Source organism: Phyllobates terribilis, unplaced genomic scaffold (genome assembly GCF_046119375.1).
Source record: "Phyllobates terribilis strain yellow unplaced genomic scaffold, ASM4611937v1 Scaffold_7__3_contigs__length_470593459, whole genome shotgun sequence".
NCBI lineage: Eukaryota > Metazoa > Chordata > Amphibia > Anura > Dendrobatidae > Phyllobates > Phyllobates terribilis.
In genome coordinates this window covers 268,920,060-268,933,235 of record NW_027362767.1, presented here as the reverse complement: position 1 = coordinate 268,933,235, position 13,176 = coordinate 268,920,060, and the positions used below count along the sequence as shown (strand labels likewise).

The following is a 13,176-nucleotide window of genomic DNA, read 5'->3' as shown; positions in this document are numbered from 1 at the left end:
CATCAAGAGAATGCCAAGAGTGTGCAAAGCAGTCATCAAAGCAAAAGGTGGCTACTTTGAAGAACCTAGAATATCAAAACTATGAATTAACACATGTGGAATTATATACTTAACAAAAAAGTGTGAAACAACTGAAAATATGTCTTATATTCTAGGTTCTTCAAAGTAGCCACCTTTTGCTTTGATGACTGGTTTGCACACTCTTGGCATTCTCTTGATGAGCTTCAAGAGGTAGTCACCGGAAATGGTTTTCACTTCACAGGTGTGCCCTGTCAGGTTTAATAAGTGGATTTCTTGCCTTATCAATGGGGTTGGGACCATCAGTTGTGTTGTGCATAAGTCAGGTGGATACACAGCTGATAGTCCTACTGAATAGACTGTTAGAATTTGTATTATGGCAAGAAAAAAGCAGCTAAGTAAAGAAAAACGAGTGGCCATCATTACTTTAAGAAATGAAGGTCAGTCAGTCCGAAAAATTGGGCAAACTTTGAATGTGTCCCCAAGTGCAGTTGCAAAAACCATCAAGCGCTACAAAGAAACTGGCTCACATGAGGACCGCCCCAGGAAAGGAAGACCCAGAGTCACCTCTGCTTCTGAGGATAAGTTTATCCGAGTCACCAGCCTCAGAAATCGCAGGTTAACAGCAACTCAGATTAGAGACCAGGTCAATGCCACACAGAGTTCTAGCAGCAGACACATCTCTACAACAACTGTTAAGAGGAGACTTTGTGCAGCAGGCCTTCATGGTAAAATAGCTGCTAGGAAACCACTGCTAAGGACAGGCAACAAGCAGAAGAGACTAGTTTGGGCTAAAGAACACAAGGAATGGACATTAGACCAGTGGAAATCTGTGCTTTGGTCTGATGAGTCCAAATTTGAGATCTTTGGTTTCAACCACCGTGTCTTTGTGCGACGCAGAAAAGGTGAACGGATGGACTCTACATGCCTGTGGGGGTGTTTTGCTGGTGACACTGTTGGGGATTTATTCAAAATTGAAGGCATACTGAACCGGCATGGCTACCACAGCATCTTGCAGCGGCATGCTATTCCATCCGGTTTGCGTTTAGTTGGACCATCATTTATTTTTCAACAGGACAATGACCCCAAACACACCTCCAGGCTGTGTAAGGGCTATTTGACCAAGAGGGAGAGTGATGGGGTGCTACGCCAGATGACCTGGCCTCCACAGTCACCAGACCTGAACCCAATCGAGATGGTTTGGGGTGAGCTGGACCGCAGAATGGAGGCAAAAGGGCCAACAAGTGCTAAGCATCTCTGGGAACTCCTTCAAGATTGTTGGAAGACCATTTCCGGTGACTACCTCTTGAAGCTCATCAAGAGAATGCCAAGAGTGTGCAAAGCAGTCATCAAAGCAAAAGGTGGCTACTTTGAAGAACCTAGAATATAAGACATATTTTCAGTTGTTTCACACTTTTTTGTTAAGTATATAATTCCACATGTGTTAATTCATAGTTTTGATGCCTTCAGTGTGAATGTACAATTTTCAAAGTCATGAAAATACAGAAAAATCTTTAAATGAGGTGTGTCCAAACTTTTGGTCTGTACTGTATGTATATATATGTGTACACATATATACACATATACGTGTATATATATATACCCACACACATATATGTTCCTTTATGTATATATTTTATGGCTGAAAATATTCAGGATGGAGAGCGGAAATGGGGACCAGACCTTCTGATATGCGCCGGGGGGTCACTGAAGCGGAAGCCTCAGTGACTCCCCGGCGCTTGCGTAATGTGAGGCTGCGTCACACAAGTACGCAGCCAAACTGTGCCGGAGGGAAACAAAGCGCGCTCCAAGGGAGCTGCGCTTTGCGCATGAGGGGGGCAGAGCAGAGCACGTCACAGGACCGGTCACATCGCCCTGTGACGTGCCAGGGAGGGAGAGAATATGCTAATCTACAACAGAGGCAGCGATTTAGCTGTATAATAAGCAGATAGGAGGGGTTTGCTTGGTGTCCCCCGGATGCCAAGCCTCTGCAAAACGGACTTTATTAAAGAAGATTTCTCTGCAATCAGACCTCTGCTATGGGCCATACAGGTAAGTATAGATTTACTTTTCTATACCCTGTATGCCCATAGTAGTGGTCTGATATTGCCCGGGGGGGGGGGGGGGGGTAACACATTCCCTTTAACTGGTAGTGGCTTAGATAGTCTGCTTTAATATTGTTCTTTCCTTTTAGATAATCTGCCGATTTCTGCCACCGCCATGAGTTTCACCGTTTCGGTCATCAGACACCTGTACCTTGTGCCTCCTTGCTTATTTACATAGAACATCGCTATCCTGTTGTCTGGATTTTCACATTTTGGCTTTTTAGTCCATTTAGGGCTTCTACCAGAGCCAACCTGACTGCTGTCAGTTCCTTCAGATTAGCTTGTCTCAGAGCCAGTGACCACTGCCCCTGAAAAGCTCAGTTTTCCAGATGTGCCCCCCCAACTGAAGGGACTTGCATCAGTGGTGATGACTGACAGATTCAAGATTTCTCAGGGAAGTCCCTGAAGCAGATTCTCCCGACAGAGCCACCAAACTAGTGACTCCAGAGTTGTTTTTGAAACCCGAATTCTCTTGTCTAGGTGTCACTTGCGTTTTTTTCTGCATCCAAAACCTCCCACTGAAGCATTCTGAAATGAGCTTGTGCCCATGCAACTGCTGAAATGCACAATGACAGGGACCCCTGGATGGACATGGCTCCCCTCAGTGACACTACTGGATCCCCGATCAGATTGGAAACCATCACGGTTATCTTGTCTACTTTCTCTTCTAGAGGAAAAGATCTCTTTCTGCACAAATCTAGAATTCCCAGAAAACCTTGTCTTTGTTCCAGAATCATTTTTGATTTTTTTTGCATTTACCAGCCATCCGAAAGAAGCTAGGACACTGGATACTTGTTTTACTGCCTAACTGCAGTCTAACCTCGTCTTACTCATCAAGAAGTCGTCTAAATATGGGATGAACAATACGTCTTTTTATCTGATACGGCCCAACAGTTCCGCAATTATCTTTGTGAACACTCTTGGGGCCATGGACAACCCGAAGGGAAGGGCTTGAAAATGAAAATGCTGCCAGCTTGGATATTTACTGCCACTCTTAGTAATTTATGATATTCCTGATGGAGAGGTACGAGGTAATATGTGTCTTGAAAATCTACTTATTGCCATGTAGCATTCTGGTTAAAAAAAAAAGTTTTACTGCTGTTCCTATGGTTCCATTTTGAAATATTTGACTTTTAAACAGCAATTTACATCTCAAGGAGAGATCTGTTTTTCCCCCGTAAAGGACTGTAGAATCATCTCCCTTTTTCTGATTGCAGAACCTGAGTAAGGACCTTCTTCAGCACCAAGGACAAAACTAGGCCTGTTGCCCTGTTTTCGAGGAGTGGATTTCTGTGACTAAGAATCTCTCTGGAGGCTGGGAACTGAATTCTAGCATCAAACCCTGACCTATGGTATCTAAAATCCATCTGCTTTTTAAAATTTCTACACGGGCAGGAAGAAACCCTTTTAGCCTTCCACCTACATGGGGCCTGGTGTCATTGTCTTCCAGGTCTCTTGGGGGCACCAGTGGGAAAGGAGTCATAATTAAAGCCTTTCCCTTAAGTTCTTGGGACCTTCCATTTTGAATCTCTGGTCCTTGTGGACCCAAACGGTTTTCTTCCAGGATGAAAGGATTTCCTCTGAAAGGAATTAGTGGGTATTCCTTTTGGTATCTGCTGCTGTTCCCAGTACAGGTGCATCTCATTAAATTAGAATATCATCAAAAAGTTAATTTATTTCAGTTCTTCAATACAAAAAGTGAAACTCATATATTATATAGAGTCATTACAAACAGAGTGATCTATTTCATGTGTTTATTTCTGTTAATGTTGATGATTATGGCTTACAGCCAATGAAAACACAAGTCATTATCTCAGTAAATTAGAATACTTTATAACAACAGCTTGAAAAATGTTTTTAAAATCCGAAATGTTGTCCTACTGAAATGTATGTTCAGTAAATGCCCTCAATACTTGGTCGGGGCTCCTTTTGCATCAATTACTGCATCAATGCGGCAATGTGGCATGGAGGCGATCAGCCTGTGGCACTGCTGAGGGGTTATGGAAGCCCAGGTTGCTTTGATAGCAGCCTTCAGCTCGTCTGCATTGTTGGGTCTGGGGTCTCTTATCTTCCTCTTGACAATACCCCATAGATTCTCTATGGGGTTAAGGTGAGGTGAGTTTGCTGCCAATCAAGCACAGTGATACTGTTGTGTGTAAACCAGGTATTGGTACTTTTGGCAGTGTGGACAGGGGCCAAGTCCTGCTGGAGAATGACATTTCCGTCTCCAAAAAGCTTGTCGGCAGAGGGAAGCATGAAGTGCTCTAAAATGTCCTGGTAGATGGCTGCGGTGACTTTGGTCTTGATAAAACACAGTGGACCTGCACCAGCAGATGACATGGCTCCCCAAACCATCACTGATTGTGGAAACTTCACACTAGACCTCAAGCAGCTTGGATTGTGGCCTCTCCACTCTTCCTCCAGACTCTGGGACCTTGTGGAGGGTGTCGATGACTGCCTGCTGGACATCTGTCAAGTCAGCAGTCTTCCCCATGATTATGGAGCCTACTGAAACAGACTAAGGGACCTTTTTAAACAATTGGAAAGCCTTTGCAGGTGTTTTTTGTTAATTATGTTAATTTACTGAGATAACGACTTTTGTGTTTTCATTGGCTGTAAGCCATAATCATCAACAGTAACAGAAATAAACACTTGAAATATATTATATAGAGTCATTACAAACAGTGTGATCTATGAGTTTCACTTTTTGGATTGAAAAACTGAAATAAATTAACTTTTTGATGATATTCTAATCTTGTGAGATGCACTTGAATCTCATCCAGGACTGGTCCAAAAAGAAATTCTTCCTGACATGGGATACCGCATAACTTACTTTGACTGAAGATCCACTGACCAATTCTTCAACCAAAGAGCCCGGCGAGCAGTCAGATAAAGCGCACGAGTGGGCCGTGATCCTTACTGCATCTGTGGAGGCGTCGACTAAAAAAATCAGTCGCTTTTTGGATGGTCAGAAAACTGGCTAAGATCTGATCCCGCAGACGATTATTTTCAATCTGAGAATGCAGCTGATCTAACCATACAATCTAAGATCTTGCTGTGCATGTTGCAGCGATATGTGGCTTAAATGCTGCTGCCCCCGACTCCCAGGCCCTTTTGAGGAAACCTTCTTCCTTTTTATCTAAGGGGTCCTTTAGGAGTCCTGTGTCATCAAAAGGCAAAGCCGATTTGTGGGATACATGTGAAATGGCCGCATTGATTTAGGGGCCTTTTCCCAACACTCGAAAATATCAGCTTCAAAAAGGGGTATTTTCTTTTAACTCCTTTTGGAATGAAGCCTCTTTTATCAGGCTTCTTCCACTCCTTCTTTATCTGGGAGGATACGTTCTTACATACCTGAAAGCATTTCTGCTTTTTCACCTCCAAGCATCACATCCTGTATGGTTTTGGGCTCCTTAACGTCCTCAATTTTCATGGTCTACCATGCTTCCTTCTCAGGATCTCTGGCCTGGCTCCCATCCTCCATTCTACCGAATACAACTGTTGCAGCCAAGGAATAGTAGAGGGAGTGCACCTTTTATAATACTGAGGTGCCATTTCAAATCTCCTGCCATTGGGACGGAGGCGCCCACTAGGCCGCGTCCCCGGAAGTGACATGAGACGCCAGACAATTTTTTTTTCTCCCCTTCCACGCATGCAACATACCCATAAACCCACACTGCAGCCCTCGGGAAGGAAGGGGAGATTTCACCTCAAACTAAAAAAGCTCGACTGGCACTGCAGCCGGCGCCCCGTTTCGGCTGGGCGATCTGCTAGGAACTCCAGCAACTGCCCCCCGTCTCCGGTATCCATTCCCCCAACCCAGGACAGAAGTGAGTACCAAGTATCCCTGGCATCACCAGGGACTGTAGGTCCAAGGATAGGAAACCACTGAAGTGGGAAGAGAGGCTCTGCCCATTAAATCTGTAGGTTTACTTTCCTTGGGGCAGATCCTCTCACTCTCGTTATGGTGCTGTCATGGGGATGGGAAAAACATGGCCACCAGACAAAGGTCAACAGACTTCGGTCTTAGTTGATAAAGGTACGTTGATATCTAACATTCAAACTTTCTCATTGTTTGAAATGATCATTTCGCATATGGACGACTACAGCCACAGCGCCACCAGCCCCAATCATTACATGGACATGCACATACGGGCACAGCTCCAGATTTATGGGTCATGTGGGTGCTTTGTTTGCCCTCCCATATACTCGCCCCTTACTATGCCAGCCATAAACTGGCAAGGTTTTCCAGGACTGATGATGTCACTGGTGCTATGTGGTGTCATCATCACAATTCGTCCCAAGAGGAAAGGAGAACAGTGATAAGACCTGCAGCCCTACAGGGGTATCTATTACCCCCACACACCCTGTACACAATTGGGTTCACCATCACCGCGCTAAATATTGTGGGACGGTCATCACAGATGTAGGCTTCATTGAGACAGATGTGATGCAGCAGCCTTATTACCACCACCAGCCTCTGCCTGACCGGACGTAATGGCATTCTCTGACATTACAAGTGATATTATTATATGGATTTATTTTTTTAATTTCTGAATTATAACCATTTGGAGAAAATGTTTTTGAACTCATAGGCAAATAAGGAGGCGTATAAGGGGGGGGGGGGGGGGGGGACTACTACAGGTAGTAAAAAAAAGTAATCACGCCCCGCGAAGATCTGCTCCACATCAGTAATCTAACTGGTTGCTAGGTGCAAATCCTCCATTTTATATCTAAATCTCGGCAACCAATCAGATTCCAGTTTACACGTTCCCTGGGCACTTTAGAAAATGAGAGTCAGAATCTGACTGGCTGCTAGTGGGCGAATGCTCCATATGATCAGTAATGATTTCATTGGCTGCTAGGGCAAATCCCTCAGATTCCAGTTTACATCTTCCCTGAACACTCTAGAAAATAGGCAGAATATAATTGGTTGCTGGTAGGAGACTGCACCACATTTAGTAATGATCTGATTGGTTGCTGAGGACTATACATAAAATAAAGCTGTTACCTCTTGCAACCAATCAGATTCAAATTTACATTTTCCCTGGAAAAATAAAAGGCAGGATCTGATTGGTCGCTAGGAGGCAGTTGCTCTATATCTTGACAACTCTAGGAAAATGAAAGCAATGATCTGATTGGTTGCTAGGGGCAACTGCCAATGACTTCCTGTAAATCCAATTATTAGAATAACATTTCTCGTTTCATTAACCCCGTTGCGTCCTGGCAGCAGTCGTGCGTCCCTCGTCCTCACACATAGATGACGCCTGCCTCCGTTCTCTGATCTTGGCAGACTTTCATGGCATCTGTCCATGAATCTTCTTCAACAGCGTTCTGTAATTGATGTCGTATTAAGTTTACTAATTTTTTCCCCATTTTCGTGGCAGGAACAGGCAGCTGAGTAATCGGCAGCAGACATGTAAATCCGCTGAGCTGTGGAGGTCGAGGATACAACATGTTAGGAAATCCCAGTGATTAGTAGTGTGACCGATCTGCCAACTTACAGAATGTGGAGAGCCGATTGTCTCCCGGAGAGGAGTCAGACAACGGCATACAAATTCAGAATCCATTATGTTCATCCCTCATGCTTTACACTACAGCTCTGCTCTGTAAGAGCACTGCTATGATCAAGCTTAACTGCCTCATCCACTGCATTCTGCAATCCTCCTCCTTTCTCTCATATGTGTTTCAGGGCTCCATTGTGCCCCCATTCATGCTTTGCACTACAGCTCTGCTCTCTTTGGGCACAGCTATGATCAGACACCATAGTAATTATGTAATTTCTATTGGAGCAGCTTGCTATTGAGAGTGTTGATTTGGGCATTGATCCACTATTCCTGCAGGCAACACGATGGGTTACCATCAGGGCTGTGGAGTCGGTAAGCCAAACCTCCGACTCCTCTATTTCCACGACTCCGACTCCCTCATACTCGGCTCATGTTTAAGTGATAAATTTACTGTAGCACAGATTCATCTCAGCTAAAAGTCTAGACCCTTAGATCAGGAATAGGACAGACATTTATAGGACATTTCATAACTTTCCCAAATTCTTATGAAAAAAATATTCCCCACAAACTGCATTGAACTACTGTACCCAATTTATTATATATTTTAGGAGTTGGATTCAGTCCATTTTATACCGACTCCACAGCCCTGGTTACCATGGTAGCGGAGGGACTATTGAAGGCTCCTGTTGCTGCCATCTTTGTGCTCCTGTGAAGCGGAGCCTGTGGCCAGACTACAGCAGAAATCAGTAATGTTACTACAGTCTCCTGGGAGGAAAGGATTAAACAAAAAAAAAAGTAACACAAAAAATATAGAAAAAAGGAAAAAAAGTTTTAATTGCTTTCTTTTCCTAATACAAAAAAATAAACTGCCCAGATCAAAATGTAGCATTATTTACTCTGCACTGTGTTAAGAGCTGTGAAAAAAATACTTTAGACGCCAGAATTGCTGTTTTTTTCTGCAAAAATGCAAAGTGAACAAAATGTGGTATATTTCCAATATGTTACCAATGAAAACGTCCTCGCACCACACAGAAAACGCGCTCCTGCACAGATCCATGATCCATAGGAAAATAAACTGTGGAAAAAATGTTTTTTGCAAAGTTTTTTTTGACCACTAAAATATGAAGAAAAGATGTTTTAATTCTGCATCGGGGTGATGGCCCTGGAAAATCATCGCACAGAGTCACTGATAGGAATCAATAAGGGCCAGGATTGTCTGACAACCTGGGCTGCGGATGAAACCCAGCACACAGTGGTGTCAGCCAGCTTTCCCAGAGCCTCTGATAAAACGCCCCACCAGACACCACAATCCCCAGTCTGGGCAGTCAGGCCATGCTGAGAGGAGCAACTTCCCACTGATCCACGTGGCAGAAGTAAATTAAAGGCCTGATCCGAGACAGATGATCTCCTGTCTGAAAATAGTGCAATAAACGGTAAACGGCCGGACAATGAAGAGTTAACCATACTGAAGATGAAGAGGGCACGAAGACCCCCCAAGACCGGAGACTCCTGAGCTGCGCCAGTCTCTGTCACTAGCAAGTCACCATAAGCTATTTCCGCTACGCCGCAGCCTCGGTTTCAGTCAGGGTGACGTAATCCTGAAACCAGTCTATTAGTTTGACTCAATGGTTGCGCGTGGGTCACGTAGTTCCGGAGGAAGTAGTTCTTGCTGTTGATTTCCGTTTCCGGGTAGCCGGGCGCAGTGAGTGAGGTCGGTGTAACGGCGGCGGCCTCCTCCTGTGGGTGGCCTGTACCATGGCGGAGCTGGTGCAGGGACAGAGCGCGGCTCCCGTGGGGATCAAGTCCGACGGATTGGCGGACGCGCTGCACCACAGGGTCCGGCAGGTGAGGCCGGACGTATACGGGAGGGGAGCAGGCCGCGGCTACTGGGGGAAGGGGTGGCTGCGGGCCTGGGCGTTCGGCAGTGGCGGGGCCTCGGGGGAGCGCTGTTCTGGATCCTCTCTTGCCGGCGCTGTGTGGAGCGAGTTCCGCGCTGCTGCTAGGCCCTGCCCATCCCTCCGCTGTCAGCAGGGCTGGGCCGCAGAACTGACACTCGGGGGCGCCCCCAGCATGAAGCGCGGCCCTGATCACCTGCTGCCGACTGCACACAGCTGTTAGCAGGGCTACTGTCTCGTCATCCCTCACGGGTGCATGCTGGGCTCTGTAGTCCCGCGCCGTCCCCCAGCTTCATGCTCATGGTTCTAACAAGTTTTAGCTGCAGCTGTGAAACTATAACTTCCAGCATGTTTCACCACAACCCCCCCCCCCCAGCGTGCTCCTGTCATCATGACCCACCCCTCCGCCATTATCCCCCCAGCCCTGTGCGCTCCTCTGCCACTACCCCCAGCGCAGGACGCTCCTGTCATCATGCCCCACTTTGCCATTCTGCCCCCCCAGCCCTGTGCACTCCTCTGCCACCAGCCCACCCCACTCCTCCGCCATTATGCCCCCCAGCCCACCCCACCACCATTATGCCTCCCAGCCCACCCCACTCCTCCACCATTATGCCCCCCAGCCCTGTGTGCTCCTCTCCCCCCAGCCCACCCCACTCCTCCACCACTATGCCCCCCAGCCCTGTGTGCTCCTCTCCCACCAGCCCACCCCACTCCTCCACCACTATGCCCCCCAGCCCTGTGCACTCCTCGCCCACCCCACTCCTCCTCCATTATGCCCCCAGCCCTGTGCACTCCTTTGCCACTACCCCCAGCCCAGGACGCTCCTGTCATCATGCCCTACATTGCCATTATCCTCCTGAGCCCTGTGCGCTCCTGCATCATCATGACATCCCACCTAGCGGACACCTCCCTGCTGCATCTTTCCCACCGAGTGCACTCGTCCGTCAAGACCTGCGAGCCTATTTCTCCGCTATTACGTTGCCCAGCATGCTCCTCCAGCACCACAAGCTCCGAGTTCGCTCCCCAGACATCACGAACCCCCCCAGCGCGCTCCTATGCCATACTCCTTCCAGTACTACGTGCTTTGACACCACTGCAACTCCCCAACCCTGCGTGCTCCACCGCAACCCCCAACTCAGCACATTTGTCACAGTTCCCTCCTCTCGTTGCGCCTCGGCTGCCACTATCCCCCATCCAAGCTTGTTTCTTCCGCTATGATGACCACCATCGTGACCCCCTAGCTCAGTGCACTTCCTCTGCCACCGTGACTCCCTCCCTCAAATTTCCCTCCACTGCCCGGTCTGCGGACCTCATGTTTCCCCAATGTATGTGTTCTCATTACTTCCTGAATGTGACTTTTCTCCCAATAGTTTCTGCTGTGAAAATATAAAACTCAGTATGCAAAATGCATGCTGGGACTTGATTCCATTTCCTCTCCTGCTGTAGTCACGTGACCACCATGCGTTGCTGTCTGGTACCTTTTCCCCAAAGCTCGCTCTCTACTTTCCCCACTGTCTCACTATGGTTCTATTACAGCTTGTCCCCATTTCTGCCAATATGTAAGAATATGGCATAAATTTTAAACCAGACCTACAATTCCCAGCATGGCCACCAGGTAGTATGTGCTAGGATATGTCGTTCCACTATACACATGAGTGTAATATGAGAAGCTTGGAAAAGTAAGTGAACTTTTGGGTAATTTTTAATTATGTTGGAGCCCTTTAATTCTTCATACATCAGTGGGGGTCCGGTTCCTGAGACCACCGAGCAGAGTGCAGGGTCAGTAGATACCTGATGACTATTGAACCTGTGCATGCGATCTGTGGGGTCTCAGTACTTGGACCCCACTGAACTTTGCAGAATTACAGGACTACAACATATAAAAAATTAAACAAAAGTTTTGTTTAAATTTTACTACCTTTGCAGCAGCTAGAGAAGTATAAGGCCCAGCATTCCGCCTTCACTGCCCTGTGCCCTAAACTGACCCTTCCTCCTCGGGCTACAGCCATATTTTTCTGAGTCTTAGGCTGCATTCGCACATCTTTGTCAAGGTCTGAACACAGGCTGTGATGTACGGACCGGACGCAGGTTTCCTGGCCCGAACTTCACGGCCCAATAGACTTATATGAGGCTTTGTATTTGGGATATGGAGACCCCTGGCCGGTCCGTGCTCAGACTCTGACACGTGAATGTGTGACCTTAGGTTGACCGCCCTGGTCTCCTCCTTGTTGCATCTGTACATCTTTTATCCCAGTGGGTTGCAGCCTCTAGAGCTGGAATGAAACTACAACTCCCAGCATGCCCATGGTTGGAAGATGTATCTTCAGCATCAGTTGCCCTTTCCTGGTTTCATCTTCTGCCATCTTTCTGTAACTTCCGGTTGTGTCTGTCTCTAATAAAGTTTTGCTTTTCAATGTGGCCCCTTATCTGCTTTGTGCAGGCAGACTGGTGCTGAGTGTTTTCTGTGTCTCCCATATGGTCTGGGCGGGGATGATGGGAATATGTTGGTCCCAGCACTTTAGTTATGAATAGACCCCAATGGTTATCTCCTAGATTTGCCAGGAGCATGGGTGCATCCAGTATGGCCGCCATCACAGCCACTGCTGTGTAGTAACCCCTTTATCTAACCTTTTATCAACTTTGCACAAGAGGACGATTGAAGCCTTTAGCTGCTGTAAAGACTGCCAGCACTCTTTGCCAGCCATCTGCATGTTGGGAGATGTAGTTTGGCTGGGAGCTTATCACCACTCTGAAAATCCAGACCTCATGATTCTCCTCCAGATATTCCCAGGTGCATGACGGGAAGTGCCCCCCCCCCCCCCACGACTAGCTTATATTGGAAACATCACCAGTATTGTTGGGAAATAGCTTAGAATGCGATTCCAAAACGCTCAGGATGGCGCCGCCCTGCGCACAGGATGGCGCCGCGACTTATTCACGGCCTCCATTATTTTTCCTCCCAGTGATGCAATTAACCCCTTGTTGCGCTTGCTGTCAGCAGCTCTGTGTCGGCTGCTCGTTGTGACACTCACTCCAAGGTCACACAACAAGATTAAGTCTGAGCGCGGGCTAGAGTCGTCTCTATCACCTGGTGTCACGTTGGCTCTCCTCCTGCGCTGTCTTTGGCCCCGTGGTATGAACTCTGCAACATGTCAGTCACTGCCCCCCCCCCCCGCGCCAGCTGTTAATCAGTCCTGATCTGTGTACCACCCGCTGGTATCAACAGGTGGCAATGCAGACCACTTCCTGTAGCTGCGAGGAGGTCTTAACCCTTTCTATTCTTAGTCATAAACCCCCATGACCATTTTCTTTTATATCTATTTTACAGATCGCTTCTAAGATTGATGGAATCCCACACTTGAATAATTCCGGACCGCTCGTGGACCCCTCATTGTATGGATATGGCATCCAGAAAAGACCCCTGGATGACGGAGGTAGTGCCAATTATCTGCTGCTTTTTTTTTCAGTGTATTGTCTTAATCTGGTGAATGATTGCAACCTCATGCATCACCCTGTGATGCCACTGCCGCACGCCCTGTGGGGTGTGCAGTGTCACTGCTGTGGGCACCGTATGGTCTGCGCGACGTCGCCACCATGTGCACTCTTGGATTTGGGGCTTCCTGTTGATATTCCTGTCATCACTGCCTCTTG

General features: G+C 47.2%; 1 protein-coding gene across 2 annotated transcripts in view; it reads left to right on the top strand.

Annotated features, from left to right (window-relative positions):
* The first annotated feature begins 9,265 nt into the window (after positions 1-9,265).
* Positions 9,266-13,176, top strand: part of FUBP3 (far upstream element binding protein 3) — a 28,288-nt gene continuing 24,377 nt past the window's right edge. For both annotated transcript variants that reach the window (XM_073640717.1, XM_073640716.1), the window contains exons 1-2: positions 9,266-9,475; positions 12,854-12,959. In XM_073640717.1, coding sequence (XP_073496818.1) covers positions 9,386-9,475; positions 12,854-12,959 — 196 coding nt within the window. In that variant the 5' untranslated portion in view covers positions 9,266-9,385. The remainder of the gene's footprint in view (positions 9,476-12,853; positions 12,960-13,176) is intronic.